General features: G+C 41.5%; 1 protein-coding gene across 1 annotated transcript; it reads right to left on the minus strand.

The window, feature by feature from the left end:
- On the minus strand, positions 1-24,111 carry LOC126278608 (structure-specific endonuclease subunit slx1). Its single transcript, XM_049978848.1, has 4 exons — positions 23,653-24,111; positions 12,618-12,669; positions 12,061-12,246; positions 1-862 (listed from the first exon to the last, which is right to left on the minus strand). Exons 1-4 carry the CDS (start codon positions 23,829-23,831, stop codon positions 509-511), a joined length of 771 nt encoding a protein of 256 aa, XP_049834805.1. The 5' UTR covers positions 23,832-24,111; the 3' UTR covers positions 1-508.
- Between the last annotated feature and the right edge of the window lie 726 nt (positions 24,112-24,837).

Here is a 24,837-nt window from a genome sequence, read left to right on the forward strand (position 1 = left end):
TGACACAAAATGATTCTTTTATTGTGATATTACTTAAATTTTAGGTGCATGTTTAGGCAGTGTCTCATCTTCACAGTACTAAGATAATTCATCAATCACATAACTACAGCCAAAGCTGGAACAGCCAGTAATAGTAATTTTATGTTTCCATTTGTACAAATGAAAGAAAATGATGGATTCAGGATGATATGCATGTGACATGAAGGAAAGATGTTTGAAACTACAAGAAGTATATTAACTCTAACATAGTCTTCCATGACCAGCATTTACAGAAGTTTTACACAGACTTAAGCATTTGTCTTTGATTTTAATCCAAGATGGACACATCGCACAACTCTCAGCAAGATAAAATATCTTTTCGAACATTGATTCACTAAACACTCATCTTTATTTTATTTTTGAGCATTTCAACAGAGAAGCAGAAGTTTATGCACTCATGCGAAAATCACTTGTCAGAAAGAAAGATATTGTGAATTCTCTCATATTTTCCACACAACTGATTTTAGCTTTATGGAGAATCAATTATCGAAATAGGGCCAGGACCAGCTGTCAGGTTACTATAGCATCCCTTCTTCTTACGTACTAGATCCCCCCACAACATGCTGCTCTTACAGGATGGGCAATTGCCTTCCACAGGCAATAATTGGCCAGGCTGTGAGAAGTGCTGAGCAAGGCAAATAATATGTGCAATCAGGGGGCATCCTGGAGTAACACAAGAAAGGCTGCTGGCATCAGAGACAGCATCATGACAGAATAAACACAGCGGCAGTGTGCTCTCTGGATCTGACGCCTTGTCAGCACTCACTACTTTGGCACTCACAACTGGTCCATATGACATTGGCATGTGCAGAGGTGGAACAGCCTATAAAAAGAGAAAAAAGAAAACAATTAACCAAAACATAATAAAGATGTTATAACATTTGTTCTGCCACCTATATTTTCTACAAGTTATCTCGTGCTTATCTTAAAACTTTACATTCCATACTTGCATTATGAAAGCTTTATACAATTTTTCTTTACGAGTCATTTGGCTTTGAACTACATGTAGGCACGTCTAATACCATTTTCATTGGTCTACAGAGGAAAAGTAAACGATATGAAATCAGATTTTGCTGAATAGTAGTAACTGTATTCCTAAAATTGTTCTTGGTTCACTAATTGAAAGCAGTCTCTGCAAAACTGGAATATGTAGGCTACAGTCGGATTATTTATGTTTACAATTCTTCTACATTTTCTCTCTGATTTCACTAAATACATGCACAGTGTGCAACTGATGATAACTTCAGCAGAATGTTGCTTCCGAAATGGAAGACACAGGTAGAAAAAGTACAACTTGAACAACAAGAAAAGTATGTGCTAAATGAACCATTTGTTGTTCTTAAATGTTTACACTGCTCTATCAGCCAGTAAAAAAATGGTACTTTTACACTCTATTCAAACATCTGCATGTTAATTGGTTCCTTTAACACAAAATTTATGGAAATGGGAGGAATAAACTAATATGTGAAATGTCTAACAAGTTCACAAAGAATCATTTGGGATGGCCAGTACTTACCTTCAGGAAGTACAAATCTCAGTATCTGCAACAGACATGCAAAAAGATAAAGAAACTGCAAAAGTAACTGTAAGAGATCCAGTTTCCTTCTTCAGAAAAAAAGGATACTATTCAAGTGTAGGCAAGGGATTGGGGAGGCCACTTAGAATCTTCAAAGAAATTTCCTTCTTATGCAATAACACATTCAACACATATTCTGATGTACCTCACAGACAAGCATGGCAAAATTAGGCTTCTAACTGATATGCTATAAGATACATAGTCTAATCAGTTGCTTCAGTTAACCCAACCCCACTGCATATGAGGGGTATTCAAAGTATTATCACCCCAAGAAATTTTGTTATTTTTCAGTGCATGACAGTATAAACTGAAGTACAACTAACGTACAGGAATAGTGAAACTTTTAAAAAATATATCTACAAATTAATATCTAAGTTTTTAATCCATTCAAAGGCTTTCTCTGTCATTTCAAAGAAATAATCTAGATTTACAGGGTAGCTCATCTGCTGCAGCTTGTCACAATGTGTTGTTTGCTGCCACAGTCACAATGAGATGACGAAGTCTTTCCCGACCAATGGAGAGTTTCTATAAAGATGCCATGGCCTATACGAATCCTACTGTTTTCCAAGCAAATGACATTAATTACTAAGGTCATTAGCGCCCAGTCACAAACGTTAGTGCACTAATAGCGAAGAAAAATGCAAGGGGGCAACACCAGAAAGTACTTACAAAGACGCAGATAAACAAAATAAAAGAATTAGATGTCTTTGGACAAGTCCGTCAATGTAATAAAACTAAGGACACGAGCAGCTGCTCGAGCGTCATCAGCAAAAAATTCCTGTAAGCTAGACGGCAGAAACAGGACAACATGAGAGTGAATAAAACGGGGACAGGACAATAAAACATGGCTCACCATCAATGTATGACCACAGGGGCACTGCGGGGCAGGGTCACCGGACAACAGGTAGCAGTGGCTAAATCGGCAATGCCCAATCTGAAACCTGGCCAAAATGACCACCTCTCGCTGGGAAGGGCGTCGGGATCGGTTTGATGGCCCTAAGCTTATTTTCATAGAGAGAGGACCAAGCCTCATGCCACAATGATGAAACACGCTGACAAAGAACCCCACTAACATCAGTTGATGGCACACAAAAGGAAGCCGTCCGAGGCAGGACGACACCAGCCTTGGCCGCTGCATCAGCAGCTTCGTTCCCATGCACACCAACGTGGCCAGGAATTAAAAAAAAGGACACGAGCGTAGGTATCAGCTAGCGACTGAAGGGACCGTTTAATTCGTTGCATGTGAGGGTGCTCCGAATATGGATCACGGAGACTCTGAATGGTGCTAAAAGAATCAGAGCAGATGACATAGGGAGAATAACGATGGCGGCGGATATACTGAACAGCCTGATAGAGAGCAAGAAGCTCAGCTGTAAAGCTTGAACACTGGTCAAGGAGCCGGTACTGAAAGGTATCATCCCCAATGACAAAGGCACATCCGACGTCAGCAGTAGTCTTGGAGCCATCTGTGTAAATAAAGACGTTATTAGCGAGCCTCGATCGAAGTTCGACAAACATCGAGCAGTATATCAAATCTGCATTCCTCTCCTTTGAGAGCGAGCTGAGTTCAAGGTGAACGCGAACCTGAGCCTGGGGCCAAGGTGGCGTTGGGCTCCCACCCACTCGAAAAGTCGTAAGGAGGGTAAAATCAAGTTGCTGAAGCAGGCAATGAAAGCGAACTCCAGGAGGTAACAGAGTAGAGACACACAGCCTGTATTGGCGGTCAAGAGAGTCATCAAAGAAGGAGAAATATGATGGGTGGTCAGGCATTGACATCAGTCAGCAGGCGTACCGACAAAGCAACATATTGCGCCGGTAGTTGAGCGGAAATGTGGCAGCTTCGGCATACAGACTCTCAACAGGGCTGATGTAGAATTCTCCAGTCACCAGACGTAACCCCTGCTGGTGGATAGAGTTTAGACGGCGTAAGATGGACGGCCGGGCAGAAGAGTAGACAAAGTTCCCATAATCCAGCTTTGATCGGACAATGGACCGATATAAGTGAAGCAGGACCATTCGATCTGCTCCCCATGACGTACCGCTGAGAACATGGAGGACATTTAGGGAGCAGGTACAATGAGCAGCCAAGTAAGACACATGTGGAGACCATCAAAGTTTCCTGTCAAATGTAAGATATAAAAATTTTGTTGTCTACATGAATGGGAGAGCAATGGGACCAAGATGTAAGGATGGTGGAAGAAACTGTTCGTAACGCCACAAGTTCATACAGACCATTTTCTCGCCAGAAAAACGGAAACCGTTACCGACACTCCAGGAATATAGACGGTCTAGACAACACTGAAGACAGCGCTCCAAAAGATATGTTCTCTGAGTGCTGCAGTAGATCGTAAAGCCATCCACAAAAAGGCAGCCTGAAACGTCATCTGGAAGGCAATCCATTATTGGATTGATAGCTATGGCAAAAAGGGCCACGCTCAAAATGGAGCCCTGGGGCACCCCATTCTCCTGGCAAAAGGCATCTGACAAAACAGAACCCACACGTACCCTGAACATTCGATCCATTAAAAATGCATTTATAAAAAGAGGGAGGCGACTGCAAAGGCCCGAAGTGTGCATGGTGCGGAGAATGCCTGCCCTCCATCAGGTGTTGTAAGCCTTCTCCAAATCGAAGAACACAGGCACCGTCTGGCACTTACGCAAAAAGTTGTTAATAATGAAGGTTGACAAGGTAACTAGGTGGTCAACAGCAGAGCGGCGCCAACGAAAGCCACATAAGGAGGCGCCGAGATTCAAGGGGCCAAACCAATCAAGAATTTACCATGCGCTCCATCATCTTGCAGACAGCTGGTAAGGGAGATGGGGCAATAACTGTCCTATCCTGGTTTGGGTATGGGAACAACAGTTGCTTCATGTCAGTGTGTGGGAACATGATCTTCAGTCCAGATGCAATTATAGGCGCAAAGAAGAAAGCCTTTACCTGCAGGAGAAAGGTTCTTCAGCATCTCAATATGGATACCATCGGGCCCCAGAGCAGAGGACCAGGACCGGGCGAGTGCACTTTCGAGTTCCCACACGGTGAAGGTGGTATTGCAACTTTCACGATTCGAAGACTGGAAAGAAGGTGCCTCCTCTGCTTATTTTCGGGCGAGGGAGGCAGGATGGTAATGGGCAGAACTCGAAACCTCCAAGAAAAAGTGGCTGAAGGCATTTGAGACATCCTCAGGATCCACAAGGACTTCATTCGCTACAGTCACGCCAGAAATCGGGGAGTGGACCTTGGTGCCAGATAGCTGGCACAGGCCACCCCAGACAATCGAAGAAGGAGTAAAACTGTTGAATGAGCTGGTGAAAGCCACCCAGCAAACCTTTTAGCTTTCTTTGATAACACGACGACATTGTGCACGCAGTCATTTGTAACTGATACAGTTCGCCATCATAGGGTGGCGTTGGAAGGTACGTAAAGTACATCGCCGAGCACGAATAGCATCGCTGTATGCTGTAGTCCACCAGGGGACTGGGACTTGACGTGGAGAAGAGGAAGTACGCGGGATGGAATATTCAGCAGCAGTGAGAATAACGTCCGTAAGGTATGCGACCTGACTATCGCAGCTGGAGAAGCTTTGATCATGGAAGGTCGCCAGGGAGGTGAAAAGTCCCAGTCGGCTTTGGAGATGTTCCAGCTAGTGGCACGTGGAGAAGGGGCGTGATGCAGGAGATGGATTACATAGGGGAAATGGTCACTTGAGTATGTGTCAGACAGAGCATACCACTCGAACTGATGTGCAAGGTGGATAGTGGATATTGATAGGTCCAAGTGGGAATAGGTATGCGTTGCGTCCGAAAGGAAGGTAGGTGAACCTGTATTTAAGCAGACTAGATTGAGGTGGTTGAAAAGGTCTGCCAAGAGGGAGCCTCTTGGGCAGGATGCTGGAGAGCCCCACAGGGGATGGTGGGCATTAAAGTCTCCAATCAACAAAAATGGTGTAGGAAGCTGAGCAATCAGTTGTATCATGTCTGCCCTAGTAAAGCTAGACGATGATGGAGTGTAAACAGTACAAATGGAAAATGTGAAAGTGGGGAGAGTAATTCGGACGGCAACTGCCAGCAGATCTGTGTGCAATGTGACTGGATCGTAGTAGACATCATCCCGAACAAGCAACATGAGCCAGAATACCTGCCATTGGGGGTAGATCAAAACGAGGTATAGTGTGCCAGGTCAATATGATCGCATGGGCGGAACTTCGTTTCTTGGAGACCTACAACAAGCGGGCAGTGCATTCGAAGGAGCAATTTTAGTTTCTCTAAGTTGGACCAAATGCCGCAAATATTCCATTGAAGAAGTGCCATTATGAAAACGAAAAGGAAAAGAAGAAACAAGAAAGGGTCACCTCGATGGCCGCTGAGGGCCTGGCTTTGAGGGAGCACTGCTGCTGCAATTGATACGTGGTGAGTCACGGTCCATCAAAAACAGTTGTGTCTGCCACCTTCCTGAGCTGGTCAGGAGGGGCAGCCTCCTCCGCCAACGAAAGGCCCGATGATCGGCAACCAGTGGTGCGGCCTGGCAAAACTGAAGATGGTCGGGGACGGCAACTGCTGGGTGGCACAGGAGAAGAAACGCGCCTCGGCGGAGATGGACAACTCTTTTTTTCCTATGAGCCTTCTTTGAAGAAGTATGTTTTGTCGAAAGAACAGTTGATGGCTGTGAAGTTTGTGCCCGCAAGAAATCTTGACGTGTCAGTTCTTTTTTGAAGGTCCGAGCATCTGATGTAGAGGTCCTTGTATTAGCAGTAGCAGATGATGATGTTTGAGCCTTAGGGTTGGTGGGAGGAAGAGGAGACGTTGATCGGGCGATCTTAGCACTGGCCGATCTGACGACCGAATCGCTAAATGTTAGATCGCATGTCTGTGTAGCAATCTCCCTGGTAAGCCGAGGAGGGGTGAAAACAGTACAGTATTCACCTGCCGGAAGCACAGCGGACTTTCTGCTATTGGATAACTGGCAAGCACCTGAGACTGACACCTTCTCTTTCACTTGAATTTCCTGTATACTTTTCTCATCTTTGTAGATGGGGCAGTCATGAGAAGAGGGAGCATGGTCGCCGGTACAGTTGATGCAATGAGGGGACGGAGGTGGACAGTCACCCTCGTGGGCGTCCCTGCCATAGGTGACGCATTAAGCCGCACTTGAACAAGACAGCCGTGTACTGTTAAACTGCTGACATAGGTAACACCTTGTAGGGCTGGGTATATATGGCCAAACAGAAATGATCTCATAACCTGCTTTAATTCGTGAAGTCAACTGCACATTGTCGAATGTCAGGAATATGGCTCGGGTTGGTATGAGGTCCTTGTTGACCCTTTTCATGAGCAGATAGACGGCCGTCACTCCCTGATCGGAGAGGAAAGACAGAATCTCCTCATCAGTTAGTCCATCGAGTGACCTTGTATACACCACACCACGTGATGAATTCAAGGTGCGGTGGGCCTCCACTCGTACACAAAATGTGTGTAAGAGAGTGGCTCGAAGTAATTTTTGGGCCTGGAAGGCGCGCTCTGTCTCCAACAGCAAGGTAACGTTGAACAACCGAGTAAAAGATTTCACTGGTCCTGCAAACGCATCTACACCCTTCTGAATGACAAAAGGGTTGACTATTGAGAAATCGTGACCGTCAGATCTTCTGACAACAAGAAACTTCGGTGCTCGTGGCAGCTTTCTTTTTTGGGCAGAAGACAGGGAAGAATAAAAAGATAAATCCATTGTGGACGAATCCCCATGTTCGCCAGTGTCTCCGATGGCACGCTCCTTCCTTATGGGGGCCCTCTCAGAGGGGACTCCCGTCTTAGGTGACTGTTCACACCTCAGGTAACATCTCCCGAGAAACGGACGGAGGGACCAATCGGCACGTTCGGAAAGTAACAGCTCAGGCAATCATGCCTCCCTGGGCCTGGCCTTTACCAGGGGGTACGTGGGTGCCTTACTTGTCTACCCAGAGCGGGGAATTACACGTTACCCCATCACAGGCTACGCGTGCAAGTGCGTGGGTTGGCCTTCAGATACGCACAGGGAGGAAAAAAAGAGGATAGAGAGAGAGGGATAGAAAAAAGAATCTCGAACACCGAAGCAGAGAATAGGACATGGAAAAGAAGACAAGGAAAATAGGGCAAGGAGAATGAGGTAGAGATAGAAGTAAGGGCATGAAAGCAAGGAGAAGAGCGAACATAGGGAAAGAACAATAGAGAAAGAAAGCATCAGGATGGAGAAAAACAAAGGAAACAGGATCCTGGACTTTTCAAATGTCCGTCTCCGGCCGAAGGCCCGATACATTACTCCCAAGAAGAGGGAGTGTGAAGGGGAGGTAAGGGGGGGGGATTGGGGACGAGGAGGGATGGGGAAGAGGGGTAGGTCAGCCCGGAAAGGAAGGAGAATTGCACTAGCTCGGGGCTCCATGCTTGCCACACACGTATCCACAAAAGAGTTGTGGACCCCTTCGGGGGGGGGGGGGGGGGGGGCATGTCATTTGGTCTCATGTCAGGTTTACAATGGTCTGATATTCCCCATGGGAAATGTTATTCCACATTTCTGACCACTGCCTGCTTATGTTGAAATCCACTACTTGCAGTGATTCCGTCAATGTGAGGTGATTTCCTACATTTTAATCGGTCCTTATAATTACAGGCGCATCATAGTGGATTGGGAGTTTGGGAATTTTAATTACTTTTTCATACTCCTTGAGAAGGGCATCCTGTCTTCGAAGATCTGGTGGTATAATGTAGCTTCGATGTGGTAACTAATGAAGAGTAGAAGATCTGCTGCAATCTGTTGTTGTCCTCATTGTTGCTTCTAGCTGAACATGGATTTTTCTCACATGAGAATTATTAAGCCACACTGGAGCACAGTATCCAGCAGCAAAGTAGTGGAATCCTAAGGAAGAATATGATAGTGTTGTAGCTCTTCTACTTCTACGTCTATATTCTTGTGAACCACTGTGAAGTGCATGGCACAGGGCACGTCCCACTGTACCAGTTATTAGGGCTTTTTCCTCTTCCGTCACATATAGAGCACAGGAAGAACGATAGTTTAAATGCCTATGGGGGTGCTGTAATTAATTTAAACTTGTCCTCATGACCCTTGCAAAAGGGAGATGTAGGGCACCTTAGTATATTCCTTGAGTCATCATATAAAGCTGGTTCTTCGAACTTCATTAGAAGACTTCCTCAGGGCAGTTTCTGTCTGCCTTCAAGAGGCTGGCAGTTAAGTTTCTTCTGCATCTCTGTGACACTCTTCCTTGGGTCAAACAAAACTGTGAACATTTGTGCCACCCTTCTCTGTGTGTGTGTGCGCAATATCAACCATTAGTCCTATTTGGCATGGGTCCAACATACTTGAGCTATATTCTAGACGTGTTGCACAGGTGATTTGTAAGCAATTTTCCTCGTAGACTGATTGCATTTTACTGATTCTGATAGTGACTCACTGATTTTATATTCATAAACTACTGTGTGGTTTTCATGTTGCAAACAGCACAATTTTACATTTCTGAACATTTAAAGCAAGTTGCCAATCTTTGCACCACTTCGAAATCTTGTCTAGGTATGACTGAACACTTGAGCACCTTCGTCCAGACTTTGCTGTACTGTAGATAACTGCATCACTAGCAAACAGAAGGGGGTTACTATTAATATTGTCCACAAGGTCATTAACATACAACATGAACAGTAAGGGACCAAACATACTTCCCTGACACACACCCAAAGCTACTTCTACATCTGCTGGCGACTCTTCATCCAAGATAAATTTTTTGTTGTCCCTACCAAGAAATCCTCAATCCAGTCACATATTTCATCTGATACCCCATGTGATTGTACTTTTGAAAATAAACATAGATGTGGTACTGAGTCATATGTTTTTCGGAAATTGAGAAATACTGCACTCGCATGACTGCCTTGATCCATGGCTTTCAGGATGTCATGTGAGAAAACTGTGAATTGGGTTTTATTTGGTCTGGAAACCCATGCAGGTTGGCACGGGGCACATGATACCTCATGTTTGAGCTCAGTATATTTTCTGAGATCCTACAGCAAATGAATGTCAAGGACATTGGGCAGTAGTTTTGCAGACTACTACTACTACCCTTCTTTCAGACAAGTGTGATCCATTATTTCTTCCAGCTAATGGGCACAGATTTTTGTTTGAGCTATTTACAATATATTACCATTAACTAGAGGGCTAGGTCAGCCACAAATTGGGTACAGCAGCTGATGGGCATTACACAGAGCACCAGGGCTTCATTCAATTTTAATGATATGACTTTTTTCTCAATGGTACTGACACTAACATCTATTTCACTCATCTTTTCAGTGGTATGAGGATTAAATTGGGGCCATACTCCTGAGTATTCCTTTGTAAAGCAAGATTTGAACACTGAGTTAAGCATTTCTGCTTTTGCTTTGCTACTCTTAATTTCTGTCTGTCTTGTCCATGAGTGACTGGACACTTACTTTGGTGCCACTTACCATCTGTACAGACAATCAGTATTTCTTTGGGTTTTGAGAAAGACATTTTGACAATATTGTGTGACATTAGTCACTGAGGGCTACACACATTGCTCTCAACTGCCAAATGCATTTCATTCAGCATCTCTCTATCTATAGCCCTCTATACTTATTATGCATTAGTCTCCCACCATGAACTGCTCTGCTGGATACATATCTGTCCACTGCATTGTCAACTTCTTTTAAACTTGATCCACAGTTCTTCTACGTGCTCATAACCTGAGCTAACAGTTTCAATTTCCTCTTTGAGATATGATACCACTACTTTGCCTAGTTTGCTGATAACACAAATCTTTCTATTTGTTTTAGAGGCCCTTTGTACTTTGGTATTCATTGTTGTGCCTCACAGTCACTTATACAGCTTTGGTACAGTGCTTTCTGTGTGTTTCTTACGAAGCTTCTATCAAGAGTTACTCCCAAATATTCTGGAAAGTTTTGGTGTGGAGGATTTGGCAATTAAGATGATATCTAACTTCGTATTGCCCATTCAGTTGTTAAGCCGAAAGCAGCTTACACTGGTCTTCATTTGACTTGGAGTTACTCTCCATTTTCTGAAGTATTCATGCATTGCATTTAAGTCTGCAGAGAATACCTCTTCACTGGCTTCAAGACTTCTTGAGTGGCCAAAGCCAAATCATCCACATAAATGAACTTCAAAAAATTAAAGCTGCATAATTACGAGGGCTATCCAGAAAGGAACAGTATTTTTGGAATAATTAACAATATGAAAAAACCAAATTTTACTATATACTTTTTAATGGTACATTCTCCAGCTAATTTTATACATAATCACCATTAAAACTGAGGCACTTATCACACTGTGGCACAAGTTTTTAAATACCATCTCTTTAGACATCTGCCACCAACAACTGGAGTTTGGGAGCCCACCTAGCACAACATTTTTGGTAAGCATGCTTCTCTGCCACAATTTCATTCCCCTAAATCTATGATGACATTTGAGGAAAATGTTGCAAAAGTTCCTTAACAATGAAATGACGATTTCCACAAATTTATTTGTTGATTTTCATCAGTCACAAGGCTAGGACTACCGCTTTGGTCCTCATCGTGAACAATGGTAACCCCATTTTTAAAATCTATGCCCCACTGCTTCCACTCATTATTCCATTTCCATACACATCACAAAGATCGCAATAAATTTCAACTGGTTAGCAGTTTTTCCCCAACAAAAACCTAATCACAGAATGTACTTCACAGGTGACAGGATTGTTTTTATTGCAGTGCACATTTTAACACGTCACAGGAGGCAAAGTAGGAGAGAGACAGACCTCACACTACTGCTGGATCTGTACTGAGTGTAGGAGAGCGATGGCACCAAGAGGGTGGCTGTAGCCCATCCCACTGTCGCAATATACCAAACTTCTGTTACTTTCTGGACAGTCCTTGTAATGTATTGTTTGTTTGCAGATATACATCTTCAGTTCTGTCATATGCTAAAAATTTTGATGAAAGAATACCACAACACATCACCAGAGGGACAAGAAAAACGATTCAGTCCTCTGATAAAGTGGAGATGGGCTGCGATTTTTGTCTTGGCTCTCCTAGAAACGTGCTACGATAGTGTGGCACGGGGATTCCAATGTGTATCAGAACTGCAGACATTTACCTGCAGACAGGTAAAATAATAATAATAATAATAATAATAATAATAATAATTGGCTAACTTAATTCTTTTCAAAGTGGCAATACTATGATTACCCTTTGTATTTGGTTCGACACATTCTACAATTGTAGTCCACAAACAGTAGACAGGAGAATTGCATCAATTGAACCTTAGGATTCTACAAAAAGCAACAGCAAACAATTAAAGTTAAGTTATTCCAGAAACAAAACAGCAAACTAAACATGAAATCTGTCACTATAGCCATTCAGTATGAAGTAATTGTTCTATCTGTAAAGAATCTCAATTTCACCTTTAGATCTCTACAATAATCCTGATTCAACCAGCGAACAGTCAATGGAAGTCTTTTCCAAGGACCCACACGTAACATTTCTGACAGAACACGAAGGCAGTAGTCATACACTTTCTCTGTCCGACTTTTACTTGACACATGGCGCAATCTTCTTGATCTATCTGGGTGTTGCCAAGCCCATTCAAACTGCAACATTAAAGTTACTGCACATAAATAATATCCTATGTTAATAAATTTGGGTCAGTTTAAGAACAAACCTTAGAATAGGTAGGCTACGTATTAAAACACTTCTATTTCTTCTAATCAGTTCTCCAATTCAACTCTCGCAGTACCACTTACACCTGTAGTTTAAACAATTAGTGGCACAATATGATTCTTATACTCACGGACGAGGAAAATATTTTATGTACAGCAACTTTACTTCACCTGAACCACTTCACTTCAATAGGTGTTTACGTCCCACCTAGTGCAATGTTGGGGAACAACATTCCAGCATACACTATAATTGTTATGGAAGTTCTTATTAACTTATTAACTCTTCTATTTGTAACACTCACCCTCAAAGCTGAAATGTCATTGGGGAAACCATGAACAATCAGCACCATTTCCCTGAAAGAAGAGTGTCATCTTATTACCACTTCATTTAAAAGTGAGAGTTTTTTGAAGTACAGTACATACATTTTAGTATCAACTAACAAACAGCAACAGTACGGTCACATCACAAAGAAATGTAGATATTTCCTGTGAATATTAAGTAAGACCATCCCACATTTGGGGGAAAATGCTATTAAAAAAAAGCAGGGAAGTTTTGCATCTTAACTGATAACCACCTCAAGACTGAGCCAGACCATTTAATGAATTCTCACAACTTGACTGCTATGGTTAACTGGCCCAGTAGAGCTACACAAAATTGTGTAAGCCTTTTAGATAACATTTCCATTGATAAGAGTAGAGTCAACAGTGCAAGCATAAGAAAAGTAATTTATGGCCTGTCAGACTATGATGGACAACTTCTTAAAGTCAATAACATTAGTTTGTGCAACAAAGTCTCCCCCACATATAGGTCCTACAGACTTACAAACACTGAAACTATGTCTGCCTTTAATTACCATATGGCAAAGATGGACTGGGATACAGTGTATAGTAAATCAGATGTTAATGTTAAATTTAACCTTTTTTTAAATGAATTTTCTCCTTATTTGAAATGGCCTTCCAAGGGGGCGGAAAAAAAAGACAAACTTGGATTACTGAAGGTATTAAAATTTCTTGTAGGACTAAAAGGAAGCTACATGCCTCACTAAGAGTATCAAATTATCCCCTTGAAACGTCTCATTATAAACTATATTGTAAAATTTTAAAAAAGGGTGGTAAACAAATCCAGGAGCTTGTATATGAAGTCAGAAACTGATAAATCTGTGTCATCTCTGGCGCAGAGCCCTATCTTTGACTCTTATTTTCGTTGGACAGCTTTGTTCCAGATGATTCTCGGTACCCAACTTTTACTTCTGCCATGTTTGTTCATTGTGCCTGTGATTAATAAATGCGTATTCATTACTCAACATGTGTTATTGCCTACCAACCATATATGATAACCACAGTGGTGAGCCTGACACCGCCATCATCTCATCGCAAGTTATACTTTGCTTGTTTTCATAAGTTAGGAACTTTGTGTGCCAGCCCACACTGTTTCCACCACAATGGATCTACTAGCGTCTATCAGTGCAAGTGTAATGGGCACTATTAACTATGCTTGCAACCATGAATGGACAAGTGTACCTACTTCGAATTTGGTTAAAAGTGAACAATTATTTATGCCCGGCTACACTGGTGGCCACCTAACCTTATCTGGAACAACATCGTTACCGCCCAGCGTGGCAGCACAACAACAGCCACAACATGGACAGTGCAAGACCCCTAATGACAATGTGGACAATCTTCCTGTTAAAGATACTGTGGTTTATCCTTCATCTACGCTGTTACCTGTGTTCTAATTTGCACAGTATCATAGTAGCTTCCCCCCCCCCTCCCCCCATTGTGGCCTATGGCTCCGTAAAGATGTCCCTTCACCTATCATCGGTTCACATCTACCCTTGGACCTTCCACATTGCCGATGTGAATGAACTTTTGATGGGGTTGGATTTTCTACACCATCACGAACTTTCAGCAGACCTGCAGGCTGCTACGCATCTGGCTCTACTGTTCCCTACTCACAGAAGTGCAGCACAACTTCGCTCTCCGCCTCCTTAGTTATACTTTCCACATGTGCTTCCCTGGTCGAGTGCATTAATACACGGCTCTCTGATATGTCACACGTGCGCTAACAAATCGACAATCACCGCACCCAAAATGATGCCTTACACACCCACATCGCCTCTGCTGAATTGCACATGCACAGTGTACCATACATCGCCTATCTGCAGCCATGCAGCGAGGTGGTCCATCACACGCCTCTACTGTGTCTTCTCGCCAATCTGTTCCTGTGTCGAGTGTTTCACCACCTGCTGTTTTTTTCTCACCGCTGCTGACAAATCTACAAGTTGCATCTGCATGCTTCGCTCCTGCATTGCATCTTCCATCTCCGACTACAGCTGACATCCCGCCTACGCTGCCAATGTTCACCAAAGTCAGTGAACCGACGTTGCCTGCAGATAGCTCCTTGACCCCTTTTGCCGACCCTCCTATGTGAGTATCAGCCATCAACAATGGCACTTGTCATAGGATTTGCACCACCGACGGTCCATCTGTACGTTATAAGGTCAGGTGCCTTACTGGTTCCAATGGCGCCAAACACTATGGGACTTAACATCCGAGGTCATCAGTCCCCTAGACTTAGAACTACTTAAACCTAACTAACCTAAGGACATCACACACATCTATGCCCGAGGCAGGATTCGAACCTGTGACCGGCACCTTAATGCATCCAAACTTCTGTGCGCCATGGAGATCCTTCAGAATCTGTTTGCTCTGGGTGTCCTCTGCCCCTCCAATAGCAACTGGTCTTCTCCCATTCACTTTGTTCCTAAGATGGACGGCACCTTACGCATGGGTCCCGTAACACTCGCACCACTATCGATAGCCATTCCGTTCCTCATATACCGGATATAACCCAATTACTATATGGTTCTAAATTTTTCTCTGTTTCAGATTGTTCCAAGGCATAGCATCAGATCCCTATGCATCCACCGGATATCCCTAAGGCAGCCATAATCAAACCCTTCGGCCTCTCTGAATACTGTTACATGCCTTATGGATTGAAAAATGCAGCGCAAACATGGCAGCGGTTCATTGATTCCATTTTGCTCCCTCTGCCATTTGCTTATGCTTACTTAGATGATATACTGATCTTTTCCTCCTCCACTGAGGAGCATCAAGTTCACCTCGATGTGGTTTGTTCGACCCTCGCTGCCAACAGTGTGGTGATCAATCATGAGAAATCTCATCTGTGGTCCACATCAGTGACCTTACTAGGCCATATTGTCTCTGCCGATAGCCTCCAACCGACGAGTTCTCATGTCAAAACCATACTTGATCTCCCTCTCCCTAAGGATTATGCTCAGCTCCAGCGTTTCCTGGGTATGGCTAACTTATCGCTGCCATATTCCTTCGGCTGCCCTCACCAACGCCCTCTCCGGCAAAAACACCACTGGGAAACGGAAGTTGGAGTGGACCAAACCCATGCTTGACACATTTGGTAACTTTAAAACTGCCCTTGCCAAGGCCATCACACTTGCCCACCCTGATCCTGAGGCCCATGTCTGATCACTACTAACACCATGACTAAGCTGTGGGCACTGTTTTACTACACCACACCGCGACTCCACCCAACCCTTCCAATTCTTTTCAAAGAAACTGACAAAGAGCCAGCATAATTGGTTGGCTTTCAACCGTGAGCTCCTTGCAGTGTACGAGGTGATTAAGCATTTCCTTAGTGACCTTAAGGGGTGACCTTTCACAATCTATACAGATCACAAGCCACTTGTGGATGCCATTCATAATACTGCTAAGGACCTACCGCCTAGGCGCTTCCGCCATATGGACTACATCTGTCAACACTCTTCCAACGCATGTTATATCTGCAGCGCGGAGAACGTTGTGGCGGACTACCTTTCCCGCATCTGCATGCTAACCGCACTGCTGAATCTGGAGGAGCTCGCCCGACTTCAGACCAAAGACGATGACATATAGTGAATGTCAGACAATGAGTCATCACACTCTATCCAGCCCCATATACTACACGGGGCGATGATCTCTGTCCTTTGTGACACTTCTACGGCGAACCCCACCCCCTGGTCCATAACCCCCTTTGTCACGGGGTCTTTACTGCCTTGCACGGCTTGGCCCACCCTGGAATGCGAGCCACAACGTGGATGATTACAGAGCGCTTTGTCTGGCCCGCCGTGAAGCATGACTGCCACACTTGGACCCATGCGTGTGTCTTGTGCCACCGCACGAAGGTCAACAAGCATAATCAACCTCCATTGGGCAAGTTTGACATTCCAAAGGGATATTTTCAGCATGTCCATAACGATGTTGTTGGACCCCTTCCCCCTTCCTAGGATGACAGATACATCATATCGATCATCGACCGCATGACCTGCTGGGTCGAGGCGGTCCCTCTTATTGACATCATGGCTGAGACCATCACCCGTTCTTTCGTCTCAGCATGGGTTGTTCGTTTTGGCTGTCCCGTCTCTCACGACCGATTAGGGTCGGCAGTTTGAGTTCGCCCTCTTTGCATGACTCTGCGAACTCTGTGGCTTTGCCAAATTTCACACCACGACTTACCAACCACAGGCGAATGGCCTGGTCAAATGGTGGCACCACACGCTCAAGGCCACACTTATGTGGCACGGTGGCCTATGGTCTGAGGCCCTCTGGTGGGTTCTGCTGGATCTTTGCTCGGCCCATATAGAAGACTTGAATGCCTTGGTCGCTGAGATTCTATATGGTGAACCCCTCCTCCTTCCCACCAAGTTCGTTGAATATTCACCATCAGCTGCTACCGTGGATCTTCGTGCTCTGGTTGAATGGGTTCGTACACACGTCGCACGTCTCCGCACCTCCCCTTCCACGTCCTCACTCCAAACTGCCTGCGTTTGTCCACAAGGACCTTGCTTTGTGAAACTTTGTGATGCTGCGGGACGACACTGTGCGAACAACCTTGCAGCTGCTTTATTCGGGCCCTTACTGTGTGCTATGTCGCAATACGAACACGTTCGTCATCCACCTATGCAGATGACCACAGACTGTGTCTGTTAATTGACTGAAACCGGTGTGGTCAATCACCAATCTGTCTTTGGCCAAAGTCTCCACCTGCACAGCCACTGGAACTACGGGACCCTTGCACCGTAGATTCCAACGCGCCTACTTCTCGCACCTGTCAGCGCCTACAACCACCTTGCTGGCACAATAATTATGGATTCATGTGATGTAGCTTTCCTCTGCAGTGAGTGTGCGTGTGTGTTGGGGGGGGGGGGGGGGGAGGGGGGAATGGGGGGGGGGGAGGGGGGTCTCCATCGTGTGGCTTTGTTTTAGATGATTCTCGGTGCACAACTTGTATGTCTGCCATGTTTGTTCGTATATACGTGATAACCACAAATCCAAGAACAAAATAAAAGTAGCCTAGTCTAAAATGTTATGAAGGTGGCAAGAGTAACAAGAATGTTAATACAATACAGATAAGCTGTAATGATGAGTTTATTCATAATCTTGCAACAGTATCAAACATATTCAACACTTACTTCTTAACTGCAGCAGAACACGTATGTGGCAGGGATTCCTTAAATGCTGCTATGTGTTTATTACAAAGACCTAATCCCAACACATATGACCCAATTTGTATTGCCCCTGTCACTATTACTGAAGTTAAAAATACCATCAAGGTCTTAAAAAATAACATCTCCAGAGATTTTGACAACAATTCTCAAGGCTGTCAATTCAACTAAGTACCTGGGTGTTAAAATTACGAACAACTTCAGTTGGAAGGACCACATAGATAATATTGTCGGGAAGGCGAGCCAAAGGTTGCGTTTCATTGGCAGGACACTTAGCAGATGCAACAAGTCCACTAAAGAGACAGCTTACACTACACTCGTTCGTCCTCTGTTAGAATATTGCTGCGCGGTGTGGGATCCTTACCAGGTGGGATTGACGGAGGACATCGAGAGGGTGCAAAGAAGGGCAGCTCGTTTTGTATTATTGCGTTATAGAGGAGAGAGTGTGGCAGATATGATACACGAGTTGGGATGGAAGTCATTACAGCATAGACGTTTTTCGTCGCGGCGAGAGCTTTTTACGAAATTTCAGTCACCAACTTTCTCTTCCGAATGCGAAAATATTTTGTTGAGCCCAACCTACATAGGTAGGAATGATCATCAAAATAAAATAAGAGAAATCAGAGCTCGAACAGAAAGGTTTAGGTGTTCGTTTTTCCCGCTCGCTGTTCGGGAGTGGAATAGTAGAGAGATAATATGATTGTGGTTCGATGAACCCTCTGCCAAGCACTTAAATGTGAATTGCAGAGTAGTCATGTAGATGTAGATTTCACCTAAAATTCTAAAGCATTGTAGTGACCACATATGCAAAGTCCTGTGTCACATATTTAATGAGTGTATGCAGAAAGGTGTTGCCAGATAGATTAAAGCTTGCTGTTGTGAAACCATTCTTCAAGAAGGATGACAAAACCAATTTATCCAAGTGCTGTTCAATATCACTACTAAGCAGTTTCTCAAAAGTATTGGAGAAGCTAATGTGTAAGAGAATTGTAGAACATCTTAACCACAACATACTCAACAGAAACTAGTTTTGTTTTCAAAATGGTAGGTCAACTGAGCACGTTATTTTTTCTCTCACAAATGAAATTTTGGGGTCAATAGATAATAAAGTGTCACCTATTGGAAGGTTCTATGACTTGTCAAAGGCCTTTGACTGTGTAGACCACAACATTCTCTTACAGAAGGCTAATTCTTATGGCTTGAGAGGTAGCCTTGGTAGGTGGATTGAATCATATCTACAAAACAGATAACAGAAGGTGATAATTAATGGTGCCGATGATGGTTCTGTCTCATCTGATTGGGGTACATGAATGTGTGGAGTGCCTTAAGTGTCCATTTTGGGACCTTTGCTTTTTCTTATCTTCATCCATGATCTCCCACTTTGTACAGACACAGAGTGTAAATTTACTCTTTTTGCAGAGGATACCACTATTCTGCTTGAAAGTCAAACCATCAACGACCTAGAAAATAAATATAATGACGTACTTGTTGACATCCTACACTGGTTTAAGTTCAATGGACTAATTCTAAATATTGAGAAAACTCAATTTATGCAATTTCATACATCGCAACAAGAAAATGAAGAATGCCACTTAAACAGTGGTAAACTAAATATATTATGATCTGAATCATCTAAGTTTTTGGGAATTGTAATTGATGGCAAGTTGAACAGGTCTGTGCACATCCTAGACTTGTACAGAAGGCAACTTATGCTCTGCGTGTAATCAGCCCCATTGGTGATGTGGACGCTATCAAAGCTGCCTACATTGGTTATTTTCAGTCTATCATGTCATATGACATAATATTTTGGGGTAACCAGCCTTTAGCCAAAGAAATAATTACTGCACATAAGAGAGCTGTGAGAATCATGGGCAGTGTTCATCCAAGCTATTCTCGCAGAAATCTGTTCCGTAAATTACAAATAATAACAGCCACCTCTCAATACATATTTTCTTTGATGATTTTTATTTCTAATAACCTGTCTCTTCTTAAAATTAATAGTGAATGTCATGATCATGATACTACGTCAAAAAAAGATTTAATAGGGATCTGAAACATTTAAGTCTTGTACAAAAAGGTGTTCATTATTCTGCCACAAAAATTTTCAACTTGCTTCTTTCAGATATTAAAGTTCATATTAATGTTTTACCTACTTTTAAACATAAATTAAGAGAATACCTAATGGTAATTTCTTTCTACTCTCTTGATGAGTACCTGCAGATAAAGCAATTTTTGTTGTTGTTTTTTATAAATTGTATTGCCATTGGTATTTATATTCTAAAAACTTTGTTTAATGTGTTTTGCTACAACTCATCTTATCTGTAAGTTGGAGAATGTACTATATTTTCTTTTTCAGTAATTGTTTTATGTTACTTCAACTATACCTTTGATTTGATTTTGACTGTCAAGCTTACTCATCATTTTATGGTACATTTTTGTCATTTTATATACATGTATTATATCTGTGTTATGTAATCATGACTCGGTCCACATCCGTGTGATGTAGCATAATACGGATTAATGGAATATGGAATAAATAAATAAAATAAACATGGGCCTAGTTTTTATGAATGATACTGTTAAAATACAACAAATTTTCCCATAGAACTGGAGTTTCAAGCAGGACTATTCAATGTAATCCACAAATTTACAGTTTTTACTGGCTATTAAGTCATTAAGATTATTACTATATTGAAGCATATTTTACAACTCATTATGCTGAAAATACAAGGACAGACGTTATCTAAAACTTGTGCACAAACCAGACTGCAGTTGGTTCTTTATTGGTATATTCCAAGGCCCGTAAAAACAACCTCTGACTATGTGTAAAATTATAACACACTTTGTAAATGAAAAATATGGTAACTCACATGACTATCTTAACATTAATCTTAAGGTACTCTTTCTATAAAGTAGGAATTGCCCAGCAAATATGATTAAACATTGTGTTTCAAATTAATTTTATTTTCTGTTAGATTCTTGGCATCATGGGGCTAGAGGGGAAAAAAAATTAAAAATTAAAAAAAAATCAGGTCAAACGAGCCACTGCACACCTTCCTCAATGCAAGGTCGAGGTACCCAGTTGGAATACTAGCCATGGAAGAAAGTTTCGTGCAGTTGGCCTATATGATTTAATGGGATTTGTCGAACTCTGTGCCAATGTCTTGAGTTAAATCTGAAACGCCTCTGCCGTTTTTCAGTTACTTGAACATTTAGTACATTTAGTACTTATGGCAGTGCTGTAACTCAGTGAGGCCGCTGCTTCTATAATAACGTCAGAGAGAGAGAGAGAGAGAGAGAGAGAGAGAGAGAGAGAGAGAGAGAGAGAGAGAGAGAGAGAGAGAGAGAGATAGTCATTCTCACATCAAAGATTATTTCCATTCTTACATTAACACTGTTTCACACTTTCATAGAAACAGCAAGTATTTAAATGTGAACAATTACACATATTTATTATGTCAGGGAAATATTAACTGCACTTTTATTGTCAATGATTCATAAACTCTTCAATACTGTAAAAACTATTGCTCAATAACATGTTTTTTAAAATCTCTTTTAAATATGTGCAGTTTTGGTATTATTTTATAGATCTTTGGGGAGAGCACTGTGGAGGATTTTGGGTTGGTATAGTACACTTTCATGATACATAGCTGTGTTATGAATTTCTCTGTGGAAATCATTCCTATTCCTTGTTTTGTAGTTGTGAAATTCTCTGTTTAATGTAAAAAATTCCTCGTGTTCTTTTAAGAAACATATGCTTTCATATATGTATAAGGATGGTAGTGTCATGATTTTTAATTCTTTGAAAGTATGCCCACAAGAGTCTCTATATCCTATACCTTTTATTATTCTGACTGCCTTCTTTTGTAGTCTAAATGAATGTTTTGTTAGACTGTTGTTCCCCCAAAACTGTACACCGTATCTTAATAAACTGTGCATGAATGAGAAATAAACACACAACACTGTTTTAATATTACGTGAGCTTTTAAGCATTCTAAATATATAACATGTTTGACTTAATTTTTTGTTCAATAACATTACATGCTTTTCCCATCTTAAGTGTTCATCAATTCATACTCCCAAGAATTTAGTGTATGATGGTTGTTCAATCTTACACTTACCCATTTCTATTGTAAAGTTAGTTTTTATTTTATTTGTAATGTGTCTGAAGTTGATCCACGTTTTTTTTTTTTTTTTTTTTTTGGCATTCACAATGAGTCAGTTTCATTAAACCATCTGTCTGCTTCATCTGTTGGTAATGTGACTTTTCCCTGTAAGTCAGTTTCACTATTTGCTTTAACAAACAAAGTTGTATCATCAACAAACAGTACTGCCTCTGCTTCAGGTAGTTGACTTGGTTGGTCAACTCCATACAAAACTCTCTCGAATCTTGATGAATATGTTCTATCTGCATGGCTTATCTCCACCTTCTGATACCTGTCTGACAGATATGATTCAAAATATTTGCGGGCAACTCCACATATCCCATAGGCATATAACTTCCTAAGCAGTAACTTATGGTCGGAGACATCAAAGGCCTTTGATAAGTCTAAAAACAATCCACAATTTAATTCCTTTCTATTTATGGAATTTTGAACAAGTTGCAAAAAATTGAAGACAGTTGTTTCAGTTGATTTATTTTTACGGAAACCTTTTTGCGCATTGACCAATGTCCTATTGTTAATAAGAAATTTGTATAGTCTATGATACATTATCCTTTCTATTATTTTTGAGAAACCTGACAACACTGATAAAGGCCTTAAGTTACTAACATCATATTTACCACCGTACTTTTAAAGTGGCTTTATAGTTGACATTTTAAGTTTTGATGGAACCACCCCTGTCATATAAGATTCATTTATAATTTCAGTGAAATGTGAGGCTATGTTTCTTGCACTTTGCTTACTGACTTTGTCAGGAATCCCATCACACCCACATGGCATTTTATTTTTTAACTTATTTATAGCATTTAGTACCTCTGATTCAGTTACTGGATAAAGGAATACTGTCATGTCATTCATGGAGATTTTTACCTTGCTACTGCATTTAGTTTTAATTAAATTTATGGCTATATTTGTGAAATGTTTGTTAAATATGTTGGCAATCTGAAGTGGGTCCTTAACAGTTTTACCCCCACTTTTAATGACAAAGCTGTTATCTTTTCTTTTGTGTCTACCTATATTTTTATTTATTACCTCCCAAGTTGACTTCATTTTGTTATTACCTTTCTCAATATATGAATCATTATCAAGCTTCTTAGCTATAATTATTACTTTCTTGTACAGGCTTCTATAACATTTCACATGTGCTTTCAGTGCTATATTCTTCTTATTTAACTTTCTGGTTGTGTCTGATGACTTTCTAATCCTCTGTGTAACCCATGTTTTGGTTTTGTGTTTAGTTTTGACTCTTTTTATAGGAAAGGTAACATCGAAGCAGTGTTTGTAGCTTTCAAGGAATGAATGAAACTTTGTGTTGACATCACCACTTGATTCACTACCCCAGTTGTTATTTTCCAGAATGTAATTAAAAATTCTTATGCTGCAATCTTTTATAAATCTGCTTTCCTGTAATTGTTATTGATAACAGGGTCCTTGTAAAATGTGACATTTAAACTCAATTTGATACCCCTGTGATCCGAGAAAAAAGTGTCAATTACTTTGGTGTTATATTCACACTTGTCCTTGTTTATAAATACATGCACAGACATTGTTTAAAATAACTTATGGAACGAATGAACTACACGGGATTTACTGATGTCAATCACTTTCTTCAGATACATACAAACTGGATATCAAACCACGAAATGGTGGCTTACCATGGTCCATGATTATTTGTTCTCCAAGCACCACCTGCTTGTTTTCCTTTATTATGCTGTTTTATTCTTCTGTTAGGATCCACTGTGTAGCCAATATATGTCCTTCCTTTATATTTCGGGTTCATGCAGTATAACAGGTAAACTCCATAAAACTGTTCTATGACATCATCACAACTCATATTTCGCGGCAATACCTTAGTGAAACACTGTAAACAAATGCAAAGATGTTATTTATCTGAATGACTTCGATTATAGTATCGGTGGTCGATCTGAATATCTTCGAAGAACGACATCATTCCAAAAAATCGTGTTTTATTCACCGTGGCACGGCAAAACTCAGATAAATCAAGAAGTTTGCACTGTGTGCTCCCTAAAAATCGGACGGAGAGAGTGTACAACAATTGCTCATGCGTCTATCATAAATGTTCTTGGGAAAGACTTCGACACATTTCGCTTGTTGAAGAATGATTACTGGAAAGATATAAATGCGAAATTGTGGTTCTTTAAATAGAGAGTTTAGTCTGTGGCGATATTACTAATTCACTTCGCCAGCGGACACATAGCTGGATATACAAAAGTAACTTTGCCGCAGTTAGCATGGTTACAGTGGTTTACTTTTGTTTCTGTTTTATCTTTTTCGTTACATAACTTGGCAATTATATTATTTATTGGATAAAATATGATATGCGAGTTCCCATAACTTCATTCATAATACTGGGCCATCTATAGTGAGAACTACCATGTTAATAATATGCTGTTTTATTTCAAGAATAACTTTATTAAAATTATGTGCTTTTGCTTGTTGTTGAATCCTAAGGTTCATTTGCTGCTGTTTTTCTGTCAAATTGTCAAATGTTACTTACTAAACAAAATAAGTTAGTGTAGTATGTGCTGCACTGGCTATGTGGGATAGTCATAAAGTATTATCATCTCAAAAAAAAAAAAAAAAGTTACATAATTAATTCTTTATCGTGGTGAATAAAATAAGCTACACTAACGATGTCTTTCCTGAAATTAATCGAGGATGCGGCCTGCATCTAGAAGAAAATGTTCAAAGTAAATACACACAAATACAAAGAAATAGACTACCACTGTGCATGTGTCAACTACACTGTAACTTCTGCAAGTACCCGCTGATGTAGACACTTTAGAGTAAAAACGTGTGTAAGTTTATTTTTACAAGTG

Source organism: Schistocerca gregaria, chromosome 6 (genome assembly GCF_023897955.1).
Source record: "Schistocerca gregaria isolate iqSchGreg1 chromosome 6, iqSchGreg1.2, whole genome shotgun sequence".
NCBI classification, from domain to species: Eukaryota; Metazoa; Arthropoda; class Insecta; order Orthoptera; family Acrididae; genus Schistocerca; species Schistocerca gregaria.

Excerpts from the sequence above, each read along its gene's own strand:
- LOC126278608 (XM_049978848.1), bottom strand. The coding sequence starts at position 23,831 with ATGAGTTGTGATGATGTCATAGAACAGTTTTATGGAGTTTACCTGTTA. Across the intron at positions 12,670-23,652 it reads ACAAATAATCATGGACCATG|GGAAATGGTGCTGATTGTTC; the intron begins GTAAGCCACCAT and ends CTCTTCTTTCAG. Across the intron at positions 12,247-12,617 it reads ATGACATTTCAGCTTTGAGG|TTTGAATGGGCTTGGCAACA; the intron begins GTGAGTGTTACA and ends TTAATGTTGCAG.